The sequence below is a fragment of the Tursiops truncatus genome, chromosome 16 (assembly GCF_011762595.2).
Source record: "Tursiops truncatus isolate mTurTru1 chromosome 16, mTurTru1.mat.Y, whole genome shotgun sequence".
In the NCBI taxonomy this organism is placed as follows: domain Eukaryota; kingdom Metazoa; phylum Chordata; class Mammalia; order Artiodactyla; family Delphinidae; genus Tursiops; species Tursiops truncatus.
The window spans coordinates 80939355-80961290 of NC_047049.1; the positions used below are offsets into that span (position 1 = coordinate 80939355).

At 45.4% G+C, this 21936-nt stretch overlaps 1 protein-coding gene across 1 annotated transcript; it reads right to left on the reverse strand.

Annotated features, from left to right (window-relative positions):
* Window positions 1-7411: 7411 nt before the first annotated feature.
* ARV1 (ARV1 homolog, fatty acid homeostasis modulator) lies at window positions 7412-21838 on the reverse strand. The gene is given in 6 exon segments (XM_004310246.4): window positions 7412-10366; window positions 10368-10479; window positions 11500-11724; window positions 14370-14523; window positions 17060-17179; window positions 21543-21838. Coding segments are annotated over 6 exon segments (849 nt in total). The 5' UTR covers window positions 21753-21838; the 3' UTR covers window positions 7412-10338.
* Window positions 21839-21936: the final 98 nt, after the last annotated feature.

Consider the following 21936-nt stretch of genomic DNA (forward strand, 5'->3'; position numbering starts at 1 on the left):
ACTGCGCCACCAGGGAAGTCCTCGGTGGGGACAATTTAAAGTGGCAAAACCAGGTGAAGTCTGGTTGTCTACTGGAACCTCTTCCTTCGAGGCTGGGCCCCTGCTTAACAATGAGGTGAACCTGAGCTCAGCTGTTCTGAACCTTGAGAACAAGAGAATCACTTGGGGGAGCTTTTAGAACGGTATCGAGCCCGGATCAAGACTTCCCCTTGTGCCCCCCTCGCGCCCACCCCACTCCCCGCTCCGGCCCCTATAGCATCATTCAGATTTAATTAGTAAGGAGTGAGGCCTGGGTGCCTGTACGGTTCTAAAAGTCCCCCCGACCCCGCGAGTCTCATGTGGATCTAGTTGAGATCTAGAATTCAAGATGTAGTCCGTGGCGCAGGCGTCACTGGAAACGTGGTGCAGACTCTCACCCCACCCAGCCTTCTGCCCCCGGCCCTGCGCCTTGACACGAGTCCTCCGACCATCATTCCGCACAGAGTTCCAGAAATGCTGCCTTAAGTGAGCCCAGCACCAACACTGCCGCTCTTGGAGGGCCGTCCCTGCAGCACTGAAGAATTGCCTGGCCTGCCCCAGGCGAAGCTTGCAGGGCTGGCTCTGTCTGGGGGAGCGCTCTGATTCAGAATGCTTGCGTTCCCTGCGTCTGCGGACCCGCAGTGACTCCTAGGGCCTATGAGTTTCTGGGCCTTTGTCTCATCACGGTGGGATAGCCTGTCAGAGTCAGAAGTGGAATGAATCAAGGCGAGCAAGGGGCCCTTCCCTTCCGGCTGGGCTGACACATTCCTGGCTCCTGCAGTGAAGTGGCAGGTACACATAAACCACTGTGGGTGGTCTGCGCTCCATCTGAAATATATATAACTCACCCCAAACCTTCTCTTACTCTAAGTGTAGTACACTTTAAATACTGTAAGTACAGCTTGGCAAGGAATATTGAAGTTTCCCAAATCATAAAGTGTTTTCGAATATACCCTTCTACAAAGGTGCCACAGGTGACTAGAAAATAAATTCAGCTGGTTTCCTTTTTTGCTACCTGGCATAAGTCATTCTTGTAAGTTCAGGGTGGGTCTGTCTTGCTACTCGGTGACCAGCAGAGAAACGTAGACGATAAGGCAGTCCAGCATTACCGGACGAAAGCTGCCGAAATTGTGAACTACTCTGTAAGGCGACATCCGTAGTTGTTAAGGAAAACACCTCTAGCTTCCTAGGCATATGTGCAGTGAACTCAGAATTGTTGCTAATTTAAGCCTTGCAATTCACAAACGATACTGTTCCCCTTATGTCCCCAGGGGAATTCATAGTCGGTTAGCCAAGCTGACTCCTTGCTTTCATGCCTCTGTAACCTAGGGTGATGTTACTCCTTCAGCTAGCATTGTTATTTAGCAGTTATTGGGATCACGTTGATCCAGGCGCCCAGAACAGATGACACCGTGAAGAGCCTCTGGCCAGTTCTCCACTTCCACAAACAGCTTAGCACGGGATGTTGAGTCCTGTGATGGGGGAAGTACCGTGGGCCACTGAGTGCCAGAAGGAGACTCCACAGCTACTTGGGGATATTGGTGGAGCCATCTGAGCTGGCTTTGGAGGTTGAATGAGTCCCTCAAGAGGCCAAGAGTGAGAAGGCGGATGCAATGGCTTAAACGAAGTCTCCAAAAACTTTCACGTGCAGTGCCGTGTGCTTACATAAAACACTTTCCTTTCTCTAATTTAAATGGGTTAAGCGATTTGCCTAGGACCGTGGCTAAATAACGGCGGAGCTGGAGTTCTCAGACGCACTTTGTGCTTTACGCTTAAGGCGCAAGCAGGTGCTGGAATAACGTGAAATCTAAGGAGACTGCCTGGTACAGCCCCTTCACCTTCATCACAGTGCTGTATTATTTAATGATTTCTCGTGTAGTGCTTTCTACTGGATCTTGGTCTGACGTCTACATGCACAGGCCTGATTTCTTTCAGAGCCTGTGATGATAAACATACGCCAAGTGCATGTGTGACCCAAAGACCCTACAGCAACCAACATCACTTCACTGGAGGCGAGTTCTCAGTGGAGTCTCATCTCTCTGCCCAAGGAAAACTTAGCGATTGTCAAAAGCCCAAGCACGTCCAGTCCTCTTGTCTTCATGGATTGTACTTGCAGTTCAGAGAGATGTATCTGAGCCCATTCTGTACGGAGCTGGTAGAACTTCGGTTGGAAGGTGACACCTGGAGGTTACACCTGAAGAACGGCTGACACCTGCTGGGTCAGTGTCATGGGTGAAAAGGCTGTGGGAGTGCGCGGGCCTCCAGACCACCTAGTGTGGGCTTTGGAGAGGATGTCAACAGCCTGCCTGATGCCTTTGTTCTAATCAACTGTGATAAGGATGCGTGATTTTCCACCTCACTCCTCTGGCCACCAGTTAACTGAGGACAGGTCCCTAGAGACCCAGCTTCCAACCTGGTTCTCCTGACTTTCTGAAGAACTCTCACAAGGAAGCTTAGCATCTACAGAATGTTGAGCACAACCCTTGTTAAATACACGAACAAAGCAAGATTAGCAGAATAAAAGCATGAAGTGATTAGTAGTTTAGGAAGAGTTATAGCCCCAGAGAGGCAGGTCCCTGTGAGAGGGGAGGACAAGAGGATGAGAGAATTATGCACTGTCAACCTCAGGCAGAAGCTCAAAGACCCCCTCTCTCTGCTCTCCATCCCATCTCCAAGACAGAAGCACTAATGGAAGTCAGTGACCAGTGGGGCCCCAGGAACACAGAAACCATGGTTACTGGGAAGGCCGATTTTGGTGGGAGGAGTACTTGCATTAGAAAAGACGTGGTTAAAGCCACAGTTACCATACGACCTGGGAGCATTTCCCAAGTCTCTCACAAGGGCATGGGGTATCAGAGAAAAGAAGTTAGGACTTTGTTCTGGGACTTAGGGAAGAGAGCAGCTTACCTTTCATTCTCTCTCTGCTGCCCTCAGGGTGATGAGATGCCAGGGTGGGCTCAGGGAGAAAGGGCGAGAGAGGAAACCACTTAAGATGACCTCTAGGACATCATTTGTGTTAGAGGCAAGAGAGCTCTGAAATTCCTAAGTCCAGCACAATGATAGGGAAGCCATGGGGACTTGAGGTTGAAGGGCAGGCTGGTAATAGCGCCTATTCATCTGGTGTGTCCCTGTGCATGGACGCCTCAGGAATCTAGATGGAGGTGAGTTTGGAGAATGAGGAGGGTGCTTGCTAACCAGACTCCACCTGCAGTTGCTGTGTGTCCCCGGCCAGGCCATCGCCAGGAGTACTCCCCACTGGCCGCTGGTCCTCTCTGGCCGATGCCCATCTGCCTTCCTGGCAGAAATACTAGGGACGATAAATTCAACTCATTTCCCCTGGGGTCATATACTATGTGACTTTTCTCAACAAGCTATCAAGACACACCCTAAATGACCATTGATCAGTAATTTACACCAGCTCAAGCACCCTGCCCGAAGCACTTGCAGTGTGCTCGGACCTCGAATTGGAAGGAGCCCAGTATAAGACGTGGAGGTTGAACTTCTGTCGCCCAGCTGTGGAAGGAAGAGTAGAAACATGCCCCCTAGGGCAGAAGACACACTCTTGTACAGACATATGCCTGGTCACACATTTATGTATTTTAAATGGACTGGTACGATTTATTTACCACCTGTGTTTAAAAAAACGGTTTAAGGCTGCTTTATAAAAATTCACACAACACAATAAAATGCAGTTTTTTTTAAAAGTGGGTTTAAAAATCAGCGAAGGGAATACGAAGGCAGGAAAGGTAAGATGCAGCCAGGTGTAAAGTCAGCACCGGAAGCACGTGCTGTGAGAAAGACAAGTGGTTCTATCTGCCTGCAGAACATAAATGAGGGAGTTTCTGACCTTGAATTGAAATGAAGGCCATAGATGGATGGAGAAGGCTCAGCTCTAGAGCAGGTGTTCGCCTGGGTGTTTCCCTGCCAAATGAGTCCAAGCAAGGTGATTTCTGGGAAATACGGGAAGGAGCTAGAATGGCATTCTTTCCGTGTCGTGAGGGAATCGTCATAACTGCACGGAGTCCACTCCCGGCCAGTGCGGGGAGCCCCGCGCAGTGCGCTGAAATCTGTGTCCCTGGGACTCTGATGAAGCCACAGATAGAAGGTTAAGTTTCACGGGCGAGTCCTGCTCAAATTTGGGAGGTTGTGTGTGTGTTTGCTGGGTGTGGAGCTACTATTCGCCAGATGATTTTGTGATAGGCTGAAAAATGGCCCCCCAGAGATATCTGGGCCAAAGATACAGTCTCTGGAACTTGTAAATGTTACCTTATTTGGAGAAAAATGCCTTTGTGGATGTAGTTCAGGACCTTGAGATGACCAGATCATCCTGAATTACCCGGGTGGGTCCTAAATGCTATCACAAATGTCCTTGTAAGAGGGAGGCAGAGGGAGGTTTGACTCACGGAAGAGGAGGTGATATGAAGATGGAGGGGAGATTGACGTGCCCAGGAGCCAGGAACTGGCAGCAGCTACCAAAACCCGCAAGAGGGAGGGAATGGATTCTCCCTTAGAGCCTCTGGGGAGGGTAGTCCCGGCCACACCTCGGCTTTGGCCCAGTGAAACTGACTCCGGACTTCCTTCCTCCAGAATTGCGAGAGAATACGTTTGTTGTCTTAAGCCACAAGCTTGTGGTAATGGGTACAGCAGCCACAGGAAACTGGCACAGATTTCTGGGCACCCTTGCGTTCCTCCTGCTTAGCTGTTTATCTCTGTTGCGACAGGACAGCATCATTTAATCTGCCAGCCAAATACACTGTGCCCCCCCCTTTCAGAATACCCAGGATGCATTTCCCAGTGGGCTCTTAGGGTTATCGTGAGGGTGAAGTGAGTTAACGATTATAAAGCCCCTAAAACAGTGCCTGGCGCAAAGTCAATGGTATATATAAACTCTTCTTAAGTAGGAATGAGTAACTGTAATCCTGTTTGGGTACTGAGGTTCTTGCTTTTGCAGCGTATTTCCTCTACTGGCTTAGCCAGAGAACGCTATAATTTAGTCTTGGGTTACTAACTCTCCCTGCAGAATGAGTCGCCAGCTTTGGAAATAAGGTTATATCGGAAAGGTACAACACATCTCTTAAGGATCGCAGCAATTCTGAGGAAAGAATACAATACAACGCTCATTTTCTTCTGCAGCTTCTTCCTTGGAGGCAGAGGACTAATATTTAATCTGGTTCTAGTCATTTGAGTTCCCTATTTATTTAAAACTCTGTTGTTCTCTATTCCTAACTGTATTTGAAGACCATTGTCCTTTTTCTTAACAAGGTAAGAATGACTGCAGTACCCCCCATTAGACTAGGGGTGGAGACTAATATAGACCCAGGGATCCACCCTTAGGCTAGGTAGTGGAGACCAAGACAGACCTGGGGATCCACCATTAGACTAGGGGTGGAGACTAATATAGACCGAGGGATCCCCTGTTAGACTAGGAGTGGAGACCAGGTTTTAGTCCCAGTTCTATCACTATATGCTTCTGTGACCATGAGCATATCCCTGAACCATTCTGAGCTTCAGTTTCTTCATATAAGACTGATTTAAAAAATATCTTCAGCTTTTCTGACTGATGTTTGCCTTGTTTTGTTGTAAATACCTAAAAATACGCTTTCTTTGGCTCTCATGTACACTGTGACGTCTTCTTCCCGATTTAGTTCAAAGGCTTCAAACACTGTGACGGAAAATCTTCCAACAGAAGACCACTTGTCCGTTTTCTCTGTGCCTTATTCATCTATATTGTGCTCTCATAAATTGAGTATTTTTTCTCCTGGTTCTTGGCTGTGTTGAAAACTCAAGAGTCAGCAGTGGGCTGTCTGTGTAGCCACTGTGACGGTAACTGACGCGTGATCTTAAGGTAGCTTTTCTAGGATGGCTTGGGTGCATATGCTTTTTCAATAAAAGTGTGGATAAAAGTAATTTTTATACCTTCAAGAGCATTTTCATATAAATGCCTTCTTTGTTGTTGTCAGACCATGTTTCAGTGACTGGGGGAGAGAGAGGGATGGCTTGGAAAACATAAACATCATTCTAAGGCCCAAGCACCACCACTGCCTCATCTTCCCGGCACAGCTGAAAATTCTGCCGTCTCAGGAATCACGGGGCAAAATGTAACAACTCTAAAACCTAGGTGGCGGATAGGTGTGTTTTCACTGTACAATTCTTCCAACGTTTTTGTATCTTTGAAACTTTTCATAACGCATGTTGAAAAAGTAGGGCCACTGATAGCACAGAGGTAAGATGAACTCCTGTGCCGGGCACTGGGGCACGACCTGGGCGGCGGGAGAACTGGCCACCTCGCAGTGACCTGGAAGGCAGTCTCTCTCCCCTGTTCCTGGAGTCTTGCCCTTTCTTTTCTCACTCCAGTGAGTGATGTGGTAGATAGGCTGAGTGGAGTCCAAGGTCAGAGCTGATCAGATGGGTTTCCCTTGCAGTCCTTACCACACATTCTGCAGCGCTTAGCTACCTACCGCTCACGGATACCTCACCGACACCCTGGAAAGGGGTTTCTAACACTTCCTTCATTTTGAAAGATTAACAAGTACCTTTATGGTGATCAAGACAGCCTGGGAATGTATTGAGTACGAATTTATAAATGGGTGATGTGTGTCTCTTTATCTGAGTCAAAGATTTGAAAAGATATGATCAGTGTAGGGTTTTTTTGGTCATTTTTTCCCCCTATTATTTGTTTTCCAATTGCTTTTTTCTTTTGGTTGTATGCCTTTGAACCATGTTTTCTACCCCCTCCTTAACATTTACAGGCTCCATCTGGTGGCCAACGGTCCTCTCCAGCCCTAGGCCGGAGACATTACGGCTACGGCTGTTCTGTGATGTTATCCCAGTTGGTTTTGTCCTGTTTCTTTTTTACTTTGGAGTCTTCTTTTTAACTATCTGTGTTGGTTTCATCATCCTTGGGATAAATTACAACTCACGAGGCCCTTCATAATCCGACCTTTACGTGTCTTCCTAGTGTCCTTTGTAAAACTCCCACTGCCCACGTTCCACCCAGTTGGACTATTCGCTTTCAGCCCCTGCCTGTGCACATTAGCACTCTGCTCTCTGGGAATGTACGTGCACTGGTATCCTCTCTACCAGGGGTAATGGAAAGTTCCTGTCCTTTCCCCTTCCCCTTGGAAGACTTTCTCGACTTCTGAGACTGGAACAGGTGTTCCCACTCTGCCTTTCCTGAGTACCCTATACTCACCCCTTTATAACACTTATGACACTGTACTGCAATTACCTACTCCTGTTTCTAAATCCATCACTACTCGGTAAATGTCGAGAGGGCCGTGTCTTTTTTCCCACTGTATCCGTAGTGTCTGACCCAAACAGAGTAGGTGCTCAGTAAACATCTGGTGAATGAATAAGTAAATAATGAATGAAAGAACAAATGAATGAAGCAGGGAGAGAGAAAAGGAGAGAGGTGATATTTATTTAATAACAGCTCTGTTGAGATATAATTCACTCCTGTTAAGTGGACAAATTCAGTTGTTTTTAGTTATTTTTGGATCAGCTGATTTTAAAGAGGAACTTAGTTACAGGGGAAGATACTGAATTAAATATTCACAAAAGCTCAGTTTATTGTGACTGCATTGAGAGAAAAGCGTTTCTCTTGTTTAAGAACACAAAATATTATTTTAACCATTAACATTTAAATGTCAAAGGAACGAACAAAGATCTTTTCTTCTGGCATGAATTCACGTTCCTTCAATTCAGATGCTTACCTGAACCATCTATAATGCAGATGGTTCCTTGTGTTTGTGTGAGTGTCTCTGTGTGTGTCCCTGTGTGGTTTAGTTGTTTCCTACATGTAGGGGTGGGGTGGTAGGGTTAGGAGTCCCCAGCGCCATAACCGTTGCTTTCTTTTTCAGGAAGTGTATCCAAATCTTTGCTTCATTTTACACAACAATAACGAGAAGCTTGGTTTGTATTTTACGCCTTCTATTTTACGGATGCAGCTGGTCATGCCCCAGAGAGTAAAAAAAAAGGACACTGTGGCTGATGAATTAAGTATTCAGAGCGGCACATTCTGCTGAAGATCAAACCAGTAGATACTAGGGCAGGCCCTGTACTATGGGAGAGACAGTTAACGCAGGCATGGCCTCTCCCGGCACCCAACCAGACTGGGGGAGACGAGAATAAAACATGGAACAACGTAAGGGACGTTAAAGACAGGTGACCTTCTCCTAACCAGAAGCTGTCATGGGTAGCCTGACAAGTGAAGCGCTAACAGAAGGAGGGGACAGGCGTTCAGCACCGGAAGGGTCTCAGGAGCGCCGGCAGCGTGACTGTGCTGAGCTGGGCACCGGGAGGTCTACGGAGGGAGTGAGCACGGCAGACTGGAGTGTGGGGAAGGGCTTCGTTCCACGGAGAAGCAGAGGTGACTGCACCTGGTTAGGCGGAGAAGAGGCCCCTCCAGGTCCTGGAGAGGGTGTGACATCTCTGGGGAGGGGGAGAGTGCAGTAGAGAACGTGGGCAGGAGCATGTCTGCAGAGGAGAAGTTAGCACTAGAGCTCAGAGAACACTAAAAGGTGTTCCTCAGGAAGAGGAAGCTCCTGTCCACAGTAGGAAAGGATGAGAAATTCAGGGAGACACCAGGAGCAGTGCTCAGGGAAGAGAGGCAGAAGGTGGGTGAGGCTGTTGTAGACTGTGAAGCAGGAGGCCAGGAGGCTTGGGCTGGGGTCGGAGTGACAAGATGAGAAGCCGTCAGGAAGGTCTGTTTCCGTGGGGACGGGCGGGCGGGGTACTGAGTTCGATTTTAGAGGTAATGGTCACACCGTCCTGGCAGTACCTCGGAGGCAGTGGAAGGGCATGAGTGACCTGGCAGAGGCGGAGGGCTAGAGGTGTCAGATCTGGAAAGATCTGGAAGCAACCTGCACTGAGAGATGGGCCAAGGCGTGCGGAAGCCGGGCGTCTGCACGGCAGGAGGGAGAAGCGGAGGGCCGAGGACGGAAGCCGGGCACAGACAGGGGAAGTCGGTGACAGAAGGGGCCCGGGCGGCCTGTTTCAGAAGCCAGCTGCTTCCAGCGCAGGGCGGCGACAGGGAGGAGCCTGACAGCCGGCGGCGGCTGCCTTTGATCGCAGGAGCAGCGGCTCGGGGGACTAGGGAGGAAGGACGTGTCACCAAGAGGGAAGGCAGTGGAGAAAGAGGCTCAGGGCAGCTGCTCGCAAGTGGAGAGCTGCACGTGTCTGCTGGCAGAGGGGAGGAGCCGGCATAGACGAGGGAGGATGGAGGGAGCGATGCCTGGCGGGTGGAGAGGACGAGGCTGAGCTGAGCAGGGCGGGGGGCGGGGGGGTAGGGGGAGGCCGAGGTACCGGGAGAGGCGGAGAAGGTCTGCGGGACGCGGAGGACGCGCCCGCCCGCAGCTGCTCGCTCCTGCCCCACGCTTCCCTCACCAGCTGCCCCGCCTTCAAGTCGCCCGTCCTGCCTCAAGGCGGACTGCAGCTGTGGTCCAGACCCCTGAGGGTGACCAGAGGCGGGAGGACAGCTGCAGGGTGGAATCCGCCCGGGGTGCGGGGCGTGGAATGCTGAGCAGGGCTCCGAGGCGGGATGGAGGGAGGAGGAAAGAAGGCAGACGCCAAACAAGTTCCGGAACGGAGGGGGGACACCCAAGGAGTTGGTAAGTCTCAATTCTCAGCAAAGTGACAGCAGAGGCGGAAGGAAGGAGCGCGGGAAGACTTCAGAACAACTGCTCTAAGGCCGCTGTGTGTGTGTGTGTGTGTGTGTGTGTGTTGGGTCCCTAGAGGTGCCCTCGAGACAGGAGCGCCACCCGGCCGTGCTCTGTGCAGACACAGGGACCGCCTGCCAGGCTTCACAGAGGAAACGGCTGGTGGACTCACCCCAAGAGCTCTAACGGGGGCGCTGACAGAAGGGTAGGAAGCTGGCTCGTTTCCAGGGACTAACAGGATAAGGCAACAGCTGCCTCTAGGTTCCAGGCACAGTCAAGAGAGAGGCAAGGGAGGTGAGAAGTAGAGGAAAGTGAGAGGTTTAGGGAAGAGAGGTACAAAAGGCAGCAAAGGCAGGGTTCATGGGAGGGAGGGAGTGGAATGGTTGGAAAGGGCGGGAGACGGCTGTCGTTCAGAGTCCGAGGTCTTAGGAGGAGTGCGTTGGAGGGAAGGTGTTACAGAACTGTGAGAACCGGGCCCCAGAAGCAACAAAAACATAGCTATTGATGTCACTGTGGATGACAAAAGACCCCGAGGGAGATGCAGGTGACCTCGAGGCACCCGGGTGCCGGGGGGTGGGTGATGTATTCTGCGACGACATCTGTCTAGTTTGAGGAGGACGCGTGTCTGCGTGCGCGAACACTGCGAGGTGCTCTCTGTACCTCTTCAAAAGTCTTGAGACTTATGGATGGCAGTCACTTCCAACAGCCCATGCCATCCTCTGGAGGAAGTAGACCATGGCGCTCTCCACCAGTAAGCCACTCAAGATGGCCAAAAAGGAGAGCTTGCGGTTGACGTTTAGGGTCACTGAAAAAGAGAAGGCAACTGATAAGTTCTTAAGAGTTTAATGAAATGATACTGGCATGTAAATTATGTGGTAGTGTGAATGGAGTTGTTCTGTAAAGCTGTTTTTAGAAAATCTGTTTGTTCTTATTAATCTGTGCTGTTACTTTTCCATCTGCAAACCTTCTGAGAGAACCAAAGCATCTGCTTTTAACAAAAACACTGAGCCTCTCCTGCTTGCATCAAGACACAGACTCCCATGAATATTACACAGGAAAATGAAAGATTCTAAGGTTATAAAGAGAGTAACAGAAAAAATTTGCTACTCTTGGTTTTATAGTTTACAAGATGATAAACATTATACAAAGTATCAGATAATAGGTCCATTTAAAATAGCACTTCTCACAATGTGTGGGAAAAAGGAAGACACACAGGGCTGCTTACCCCTTCCTTGAACTGTCCTGAGCTGGGAGGCAGGCTGGCACCCTACCCTGGCCTGATAACTGCCGGCCATGTAACCTTGGTCAAGTGCCCACGAGTCATAAAGTGGAGATAATAATGGCTGCCCTACAGACCCCAGGGGATAGATATAATGCATAAAGAAGGCATTTTGAAAACTAAGGAGTACCATGTGGTTAAACTGAACAAATACCGAATGTGTGCTATATGTAAGGCACTATAGAAATGTTAGGCATCGTGATTATTCTACGAAGAATTCCAGCGTTTAACAGGTTATATAAAAACTACTCTATAGGGCTTCCCTGGTGGCGCAGTGGTTGAGAGTGCGCCTGCCGATGCAGGGGACACGGGTTCGTGCCCCATTCCGGGTGGATCCCACATGCCGCGGAGCGGCTGGGCCCGCGAGCCATGGCCGCTGAGCCTGCGCGTCCGGAGCCTGTGCTCCACAGCGGGAGAGGCCACAACAGTGAGAGGCCCGCGTACCGCAAAAAAACCCCCCAAAAAACCCAAAACTACTCTATAGAAACAAGACTTCAAGCTTTCAGATGGGTTGAAAGCTGAGAAAACAATAAGACACGAACATACCTCTAACTGCCTGAAAATTTGACGTAAGGACAAATACTTTAATGAGTCTGAGGCACAGGGGTGTGTAGTCATGTTCCCAGATGACAGCTGGGATGAGCAGGAGTTTTCCGTAGCTGGATAATAACAACGCTTTCAGCAGCAAAGCGAAGTTGGGGTTTTTTTTCGCTGTTAGGGGTCGTTCTACCCACAGGAAAGTAAAGATGCCAGTAAAGTAGGCAGTTTGTTCTAAGGAGGAAATGAAAAATAAAGATATGAATGTCCAATCCAAAGCAGAGCCCCCTAGAAGCAAACCCACAATTCCAAAATGCAGCCCATCAGCTGACCACAAAAGAAATGCTTCACCAAGATCAAAGTTTCTTTTTTGTCCCCTTTTCTTCTTCTTTTTTTTTTTTTAAATAAACCCCTGTCTCTTGTGTCAAATCCTGTATGATTTCAGAAACGTATTTCAATAATTCTTTCATGAAATACTTCATCATCCTCTGGAGACAAAGTAACTCCATAAGAACTGTAATCATCAACATTCTAAAGTTCCTCTTAGGAAGTAAGGTTCTGTGTAAACAGCTTTAGTCCTAGCGATCTCCACAGAAAGAACAGACAGGAGAACGGACGCTTTTAAATCTGAAAGGTGGGACCCAGCCTAGGAAGTACATATGAAGATGTTTTTCGTGGTTCATTCTTCTACTCTTTATTGAGTGCCTATTAGCCATAAGATTCTGAATACTCTGTTAGCTAAATTTAAAACTTCCCTTATTCATTTTAACAAACTTCTTGAGTGTAATTCCATATCCTTCCAGAAAGCATTCAGAGACAGAGTCCAGACTAGAAGAAGCAATAGTTCTCCTGGTGTCCCACAGTCAGAATAGGGCACAATCTGCTCTGTCCCCATCAACTAGGAATTTAACGTTGCTTTTAACTGCACTATTCTTTTTATGAAGGTGGTTAGTGCTGACTTCCCGGCTGCATACATTCTGAATAGTCTGTCCCTAATTCTGCCTTAAGGTTTCTGCAGGATCAGGTTTTTCTGGAACACACGTATCATATTACAGGAGAAACAACTGTATTCTTTCTAAGATGTTTTATAACTGAATCTAGCCAAAATAAAGAGGTTCCAAATATAGGTGATTAGGATCGATCAACATAATTTAGGATGGTTAGCCCACATGAAATTTGATATATTCTTCAGGAGAGACACACTACCTCAGAAGGACTGAAGGGCTTGTCAACGGCAAGGATCTGTTCAAACAGGCAGATCATACAGCCTGGGTTTTGGACCAATAATAATAATAATAATAAAGAACTCCCTAACAACAAGAACCACCTAACGATGGTGGGTTGTCTCCTGTCACTGGGGATACTCAAACCCTCTTGCAGGAATCTAGAGAGAAGGGTTTCTTGCACTGGACAGGAGGGCTGACTAGGTCACCCTCCATAGCTTTCTAGCTTAGAACTTGGGAGACTCAGGGAACTGCAGCTGCCCTTGGGCTCTGCACACTCCTTCACAAGGCAGATGTTGGAGAGCCCCTAGTACTTAAGGCGTTCGTGATCAGGTGGCTTCAGTAGGAGCAGCGGTGGAGGAAATGGGAGACAGGGCGCCAGGAGACCTTCCCCTGGCTCTGCGCTGACGGTAACCTGCGGGGGGACTTAGGGTAAACCATTTGCCCTTCCTGTTCCTGTGCTTCCACAGCTGCGGATAGGGAAGGAGCCCCACCTACCCACCGAAGAGGATGGTTGTGAAAACCGAGTTGATAATACCGTAAAAACCGTGTTTAGGTTGTAAAATACTGTGTTTGTGTAAAATATTCTTTATGAGTTGTTTTAGGGATTTGAAACCTAACTAGGGATTAGATTAAGACACATAAAAAAGTTAAGTAACAGTAGAAAAAAATTTCTGATCAAGTGTCAAAATGGCCACTGTAGAGTTGGTGCCACAGAAATTCCAAACTATTTGAAAACAAGCCTGGTTTGCTTTTTAGAGATTATGGACATAGAGCAGTTTATCTAGAGCAATTCTAAGAGGCTTTGCTTTAAAGCTTAAAATTATATTAGGTTCTGGTTCTTGGTTTAGGTGATGTGTTCAAGGATGTTTTTAATATTATTACGTACATTTGGGAATTCTCGGCATATAGATGAATTTTAAAACCTCTGGGACTGGATGAATTTTAAAACCACTGGGCTGAGGGAGTAAGGGCAGATTGAGAAGAAAAAGGGATAAAAGAGGACACACAGTCCAGAAATATGACATTGGAGTGGACTGGAGACAACATTACTAAAATAATATTTCAGTATAATGAAAAGATTGTAGAAGCAGAAAAGCATGGAAACCAGTGAGTAATAAAATAGTCACAGAAATTAATTCAACCCAATTCTGACCTAAGTCACAAATGCAATTCGGAAGAAAAGCCATTTCAGAACTTAAAGAATTTGGGGGAGTAGCCCCTTCCCTGCATGCAGCCAGATATATAACAAGTTTCCCCTATTAAATACATTGCATTAGTACAAGACAGTCAGTATAATACATTGAATAATGCCTGACAATTATCAATCTGTTTTAATAAAGATGAGATTCAGGCAATCTTCAGATTGGATAATCAGAACTTAAATTGAAGAATTTTACTAAAAATACTGTGTCTCAAAATACTTTAGGAAACACTCTGATCTGATAAGCATAATTATTTCCATGCCATATGTGTGGTAACAAAAAGAAAGCAGGTGATTTATACACACTCACCTAGCAGATTAGTGGTACAGCTGAAAATTTAGTCTCAAGTCTTCTGACTAGCTCCTCTTTACCAGTGATTAAGACCACACACCTTAATTTTAAAATCAAAATGTTAGGTCAACTAAGAATAGAAAGCATGGCTTCTTCCTACCTAGAGAAGCAATTGCAAACATTCTATAGAAATCCCACTCTTTAGCATATCTGATAAAGTCGTCAGGATCAACGCTCCGGCTCGAATCTTGAAGCTGCCACCATCTCAGGTACGCTTCACAAAGCAAACAAAACACGCAGAGTTTTCCGTGCATCTGGTAGGCAAAAAGACATTGCCATGCAATCAGGTAAAGAAACAACTGTACTTAACACCAATAGGCACAGACAGAGCTAACTTCTGTGGTTTTTGAAGGATGTCCCACCTAGTAGCTTGTCAAACTCTGAACTGCCCAATTAAATGCCAACTGTATTCAGTCTGTAACCAGTAGTTCTTAATCAGCAATGTTCAGCAGAAGCATCACATGGGGAGAGTTTTCGAAACACAAATGTCTACGCCCCAGTCCTGATTCAGAATCTGTGGAAGTAAATCCTAGGCACGCATATTTTGAAACAGTTCCAGGCAGAGGGTGAATTTTTTTTTTAACATCTTTATTGGAGTATAATTGCTTTACAATGGTGTGTTAGTTTCTGCTTTATAACAAAGTGAATCAGCTATACATATACATATGTCCCCATATCCCCTCCCTCTTGCATCTCCCTCCCACCCTCCCTATCCCACCCCTCTAGGTGGTCACAAAGCACGGAGCTGATCTCCCTGTGCTATGCGGCTGCTTCCCACTAGCTATCTATTTTACATTTGGTAGTGTACATATAAGTCCATGCCACTCTCTCAGTTCGTTGCAGCTTACCCTTCCCCCTCCCCGTGTCCTGCCCCGAGGTTCTTCATAACCTTTTTTTTTTTTTTTAGATACCATATATGTGTTGGCATACGGTATTTGTCTCTCTCTTTCTGACTTACTTCACTCTGTATGACAGACTCTAGGTCCATCCACCTCACTACAAATAACTCAATTTCATTTATTTTTATGGCTGAGTAATATTCCATTGTATATATGTGCCACATCTTCTTTATCCATTCATCTGTTGATGGGCATTTAGGTTGCTTCCATGACCTGGCTATTGTAAACAGTGCTGCAATGAACATTGGGGTGCCTGTGTCTTTTTGAATTATGGTTTTCTCTGGGTATATGCCCAGTAGTGGGATTGCTGGGTCATATGGTAACTCTATTTTTAGTTTTTTAAGGAACCTCCATACTGTTCTCCATAGTGGCTGTATCAATTTACATTCCCACCAACAGTGCAAGAGGGTTCCCTTTTCTCCACACCCAGAGGGTGAATTCTAATGTGCACCCCTGGTTAAGAATCACTGCTTTAAATAGGAGTTCACCCTCCATTATATTTTCAACATTCATCTGATACACGGAATCCAGCAAGAATTTGTGTGACTCAGGAGAGATGGAAGCAGCAATAAGAGAACAGATTCAACCTGAAGATTTCATGATTCCTCCGAAGAAACGATTAGTCTGAACATGAATTTCTTAAAAAGTGCCCCTAGGTTGGATGAGTATAAATGAAAATAGTGAAAGCAATTAAAAGCTGGAAGTTTTAAAGAGGCTGAAATTTTGGTAAAAACAGAAAATGCTAGGCAACAAGAAGTGGCTTTGTTCCATATATTTCTCCCATGGGTTGACATTTATCAATATAAAGTGGGGAAGAGAAAGTGTGTGTGCAAACTCAGTGTGGTCCAGGGACGAGCGCGGGCTGAGCTGCTCAGGCTCCCCCAGCTGGCGCACTGGCGCTCCTGGCTGCACTCTGCAATTGCCCAGGGAGTTGTAGAAATACTCCTTCCTGGATCCCATCCCCAAAGATTCGCATATAACTGGTTCTGGGTGAGGCCTCGGCGTGGAAGAATTAACTGCTGTCCCGTCCGTCTCCCCCAGGTGGTTCTAATGTGTAGCAAGGTTTGAGACTCAATTATATTACTAATATAAACACTGCCCACGTTGTTTAACTTGGGGGAGGAGGCACCGGGAAAATAAATTGCACTGTTACTGTCCCCATTAGCCCAAAATTAGAGGTGCCAGATTTGGCAAAGAAAAATACAGGACACCCAGTTAAATACACATTTTAGATAAACAGCAAATACTGTTTTTGTGTATGTATGTTCCATGCAATACTTAGGACATATGCTAAAAAATTTATTGTTTATCTGACTTCCAAGTTTAATTGGGTGTCCTGTATTTTATTTGTCAACCCTAGCCAAACTATTAAAAGAGTTCACAAGTCAGTATATTAAATGTATATTTCAAAAAAAAAAAATCCAACTTCATATATTAGGACTTTTCTGATTTTTCACCTCATGTGTTCCCTGAACAGCAGAGTATAACATGCAATAAGTTAAGTTTTTAAAACTTTTTCTTTCAATGTTTGCTTATTTCTTTTAGGTATAATTCTCTCCCTACCAGGTTATATTTAATTTTATTCTGTTCAAAATTATTGATGTCTGTTTCAAAAGGTAACCTACTAAAAGGCAATCCAGATTATGGTTTGTCAACTTCCTGCTAGTGCCCATATTCTTAAACATACACTAAACACTGTACACTTTTTTAAAAAGCAGTGCCTGCTATTTCTAGAAATTTCCAGACACTGTTGAGATAGAAGACCCACTCTTGTTAGAATTTCTTTGTTTAAATAATATTCTTTAATTCTGTTCAAAATTGTTGATATTATTATTTAAAAATGCAAAATCATCCAGTAAAATTAGAAAAGAAAAAAATTATAACAACTTACATTTATTTTGGTATTGAAAAGAATATGCCTGTAGGCCTGGGCTCTGCATAAAATAGCATTAATCAAGATGATAACAGGATCATACTCGATATATTTGTCTACAGGTTTCTGGCAGGATTTCTGAAATAATGCAAGATAACATTAGAATAAACATATTCATACATTCTGAAATCTTAAAGGATTTCAAAACAGAGGAGTCTATTTTGGATTTGTATGGCAATAAGGTTGTATCAGCATTTATTTAAATAAACTTCCATTCAGATACAAGATGTTCATCTGCATAAGACCTGGTTTCAGAAATGCCTAAATAGAACCTTCTAGGCTAAAAATATTAATCTTTTAATCTCATATTTAAGAAGACCCAAAAGATATTTGATTTAAAGACTGATTTTAGGCAGGAAAGTATCTCAGAGCACGCTACTTTCAATTTGTAGGAATTATTATAAAATAAGTAAGTTTATAATGTACTTTCATTGCCTGTTGGCTAGATGGCTCCAACTTTGTGGTTCTTGAAACATGATTTGGAGAAAAGGGTTCAGAAAAGTAACCCTGCACCCAGAGCTTCTGAGAGCGCCAGGCAGGTAGGAATCCTCGGGTGGCACATACCAAGAGAAGCCTGTCTTTCTCTCCATGGAGAACGTGGCAAGAAAATGGTCCTTCTCTGCCATAGTAGACACTGGAGAACGCTGGCTGTATGCAAGGAACGGGGTTGTGCCGCCTGATTCTGAGTTGCCCAAATCAAGGCTCCCTGGGCTTTCAGCCATTCCTATTAAAGGGCTTTTTTTTTTTGGACACGTGATTACAATGTTATGAAATCCCAATACCATCAGAACATATAAAATGCAGGTATAGGAGAACAAGCTCATTAGAAATGACATTTGAAAGAGAGTATTAGCTACAAAGTTGCATCAAGTGTCCTATTCACTGCATAAACTAATGGCTACAATTGAAACACAAAACATTTTGAAACTTTGAGGGGATAAAATAGAAATAGAAGAAGTGATAGATATGCAAACACACCAGGATGGCCTTTTAATTATATCAAAATGCTAGAAGAAGAATGGAGTGCGTTGAAGAATATGAACCCTGCCTTCCCAATGTCACCAATTAGATTCAATTCCAATTCAAAGCTTCTCCACTTCACTCATGTCGTTACAAGAAGTGTGTATGTCTGTCTAGTCATCAGGTGAACCAATGAAGGGAGATGTGCTATTACTCCAAATTTAAATCCACCTAATAGATCTGAGGTTTAAGAGGTTAGGCTTTTTAGCTGAGCAAAGAGTAAGCCAGTATCTAAACAGAAGCCACAGAATCAGAAATTCTATCTACATGACAGAGCTGTTTTCTAGAACCTCTCCCTGTGCTCCTCATGTGGAGAACACTTCCTCTCTTTATACAAATGAGAATGGAAGACCAGAGATGCTACTTCACTTTAAAATGAAACTGCAGACTGGTCAGGGATCCTCTCTTTGTCCTTTAAAAGTTCCCTAAAACCCATCTTCTGACAGCATCACAAGTCTAAGACAGGAGGTAGGCAGAAACCAGCAGCAGGAGACACAGCAGCATAGTTACTCCTTTTGCAATCATTTGTCTGACATACGTGTTTGGAGTGCCTATTACACTCACAACAGCTCTCTTTACTTAGCCATGTCTATGGACCAGGCACTTCCACAGTGCTAGATACTTTCCTTGAGACGTAGGCTCTACCCTCAAGGACCTTACAGTTTAGAAGGGGAAGTCAAATACACATGCTACCGTAAGTGCTACAATGGAATGAGCACAGGGTGACATGAACCCCAACAGAAGAGGCAGCTGCTGGTATCATGGGACATGCTATGTGCTCTGCCCATCTCCCTTTCCCAACATGCTGAGTATTTTAGAAACATTGAGAATTCATTAAAGTCTGCTGGTTCCCTCCCTATCAGTTTAGGCCACATTTTTTCCTTGTTCTGCTTCTGTTATTTGCTTTTCCCTTGAGTGCTTCCTTCACCTTGAATGTAATGAGTCAAACCACACACACACGCACAAGACGAGCAAATGTGCTAAAACGTCCGGCTGGGAGACAGCTAAATGCGGTAGAAATGCTTTCTTGTTCTGGCAAGATGGTTCTATTCCGTATCATTTATTACTCAACAGACAAGTATCCTGAAAGAGAAAGCTGTCCTCTAAGAAATCCCTGCAGCACAGGGACCGTGCACACCCGGGGAACTGAAATACTGCTTCCACCAGCTCAGTTTTAACATGGATATGGCTTAGTTTCTGCTGCTATGTTCTCTAATTCTATAATGAATCACATCTCTTTCAGAATATAAATTGGCCATTTTTTTTCATGAATATTCTTGCTGCTTCTTCCTGCCCATCATCTCCAGGACTAACCCCTTCCCCACTCATTCTCAAATTTTAGCTCCACAATAAGCAAACATATCTGAGAAGTGGAACCTGTGAGGGCAGTGCTGTCTTATTCATCTTTGCACCCAGCACCCAGGGGTGAAAACTGCATCTTGTTGCCCTGAACAGAACTAAAACTTGAGACAGTCTCAAAGGAGTCTTGTTTTGTTTTGTTTTGTTACCATAATGGATTTAGCAAATATCTGAGCACTTAAAACAGGCCAGGCTCCTCAGGATATTAAAAGTACAATATCTTTAATATAACTCTAATAAATTGTGAAGCGCTGAAGCAGAGAGAGTGACTAAAAGCAAGGGACATGCTTCCATTAGAAGAATGTTAGAGAAACACAGATAAGCAAGCTGGGAGAAATGGCAAGAAAAAGCAAGAAGAGCAAAGGGAAGGGAGATTAGAATGAAAAATACTGGTAGGAGATCAGGCTGAGTATACTGCTGACTCCAAATACAGCAGAGAAGAGATCAAAGTACCTATAAGTTACCGGCTGTAACCACTTAGAAACTTTGTATATTTTTTCCCAACAAAGAGCCTGATGTCTAAACACTTTTTCCGTTTAATCCCAGGACTTGGGCTGCCTTTACAAAGTTAATTAATTTATGGTTTGATTTTCAGAGCCTGGCATCACATGAATGATTTATCTGAGTAATGCAATCATGCATATCATTAAGCATTAGCATGATATAAACAAGGATACTACCTACTCTGTTTCATTAGGGAATGACTGTACAGTAATCCATAATGTACAGTGCCACCGTTCAGTATTCCAAATATTACTCTAAAATCTGTCTCCTGGGTGAGAAAGTGCAATGTCTGGGGGAAAAAAGTGGGGGAGAGTATAGCTGTTGACCTAAACAGCTATCCAATAATTATTTTCTCTTTACATAAGTAAAGGTATAGAGAAGCCAGCGTCTGATGATTTGAACAGGGATTTTGTTGTTGTTAGCTTAATGCCAATTTTTTTTTTAAATACAGATTATTACAAATCACTGCTAACTAAAATGCATAGGCATTTACTAGCTTTTCTTTGGACAAACTATATTCACAGTTACGTGGCTGTCGTCTTTTAGACGGGCCATTTAATTGGCCTAGTCCAAAGCCATTAAGTTTAGACCACATATAACTTACTGTTCTCTCATACCGGGATGGCCTAGGATATGATCATCTAAAAAACCTAGAAATGGTTCACTCATTCAACAGATATTTATTTAATACCTACTATGTGTCAGACACTGTCCTGGGTGGTCCAACTACATTAATGAATAAAATATACACAGTCTCTGTCCTTGTGTCGCTTACATTCCAGTGGGAGGAGACAGGCAATAAATAATAAAGTCGATTATATACAATATTAGAAGATGATAGGTACTATGGAGAAAGATAAGCAGGGAAGGGTGATAAGGTATACCAGCCTTGAAGGGGGGCTCATCATTTTTAATAGGGTGGTCAGAGTAGGCCTCTCTATAAGATATTCGAGAAAAGTCCTTGAAGGAGGTGAGGGAATGAGCCACACAGATACCTGAGAGAAGACTGTTCCAGGCAGAGAATTTTTACTTCCTCATTTTTGGTTTTTATATCACCAACGTCTAGCATCGTACTTTGCACATAATACTCTACATGCAAAAACCACAGCGGATGAAGCTTGAAAAAGTATTCTAGGAGAATTTACTATAGGTTATGAAGTGTAAAGATGGTAACATCTATCAAAGGGAGAGTAAGAATGAAATAGCTTTGGCGTGAGCCCAAATGTCACCCTAATCCGATCTTTAAATTTCTACGCACAACACCTGCATCCATCTCCGTCCGAGGATTCGTTCGCCCGGAGCAGCAAACGTGACCGGCATGAGAAAAGCGCTGTAGGGTATGACTTCTCTACCACTACAGGGATTCATGCAAAGGTTCTACTGAGCAGGAACGGGAATGTCAAGCATCGAACTGAAGTCTGTATTAGAGGACCCTGAAACTCGTTGGTTTTTTATTTTTATCACCCTAAAAATCTGGTAGAGGTACCATGGGCTCTCGCGGTTCCCAAACCTCGCTGCGCCATTTCTTCCCCAAGGACAGCCCACACCTGACACTCACACAGATGGTTATCTTCAGCACGCCGTGGCTGTAGTCTCGGTACAACTCCTTGGCCTCTTGGTTGCATTCGATGCACCTGTACTGGCAGGAGGCCGAGGCAGCAGCAGTAGTAGGAGTCACTGCCACCCCATCCGTCTTCCCCTTTCCAGCTGTCACCCCCTCGGCGTTCCCCTTGCCGGGCCGAAGCCCACTCCGCCCATCAGTGCTCATTTCCACGCAACTGCGGGCCAGAACTTCCGATTCAGTGGCGGGGAAGACGTCAGACGCCAGACCGGAAGCCTTGCGCGGCGCGGTGCTTACCGGGACTCGCAGTCCCAGCACTGAAAAGGGGCTCGCAGGCTGGCTGAGCTGGGACTACAACTCCCAGGGGGCGTTGCCACTCCCCTTCTCCCGC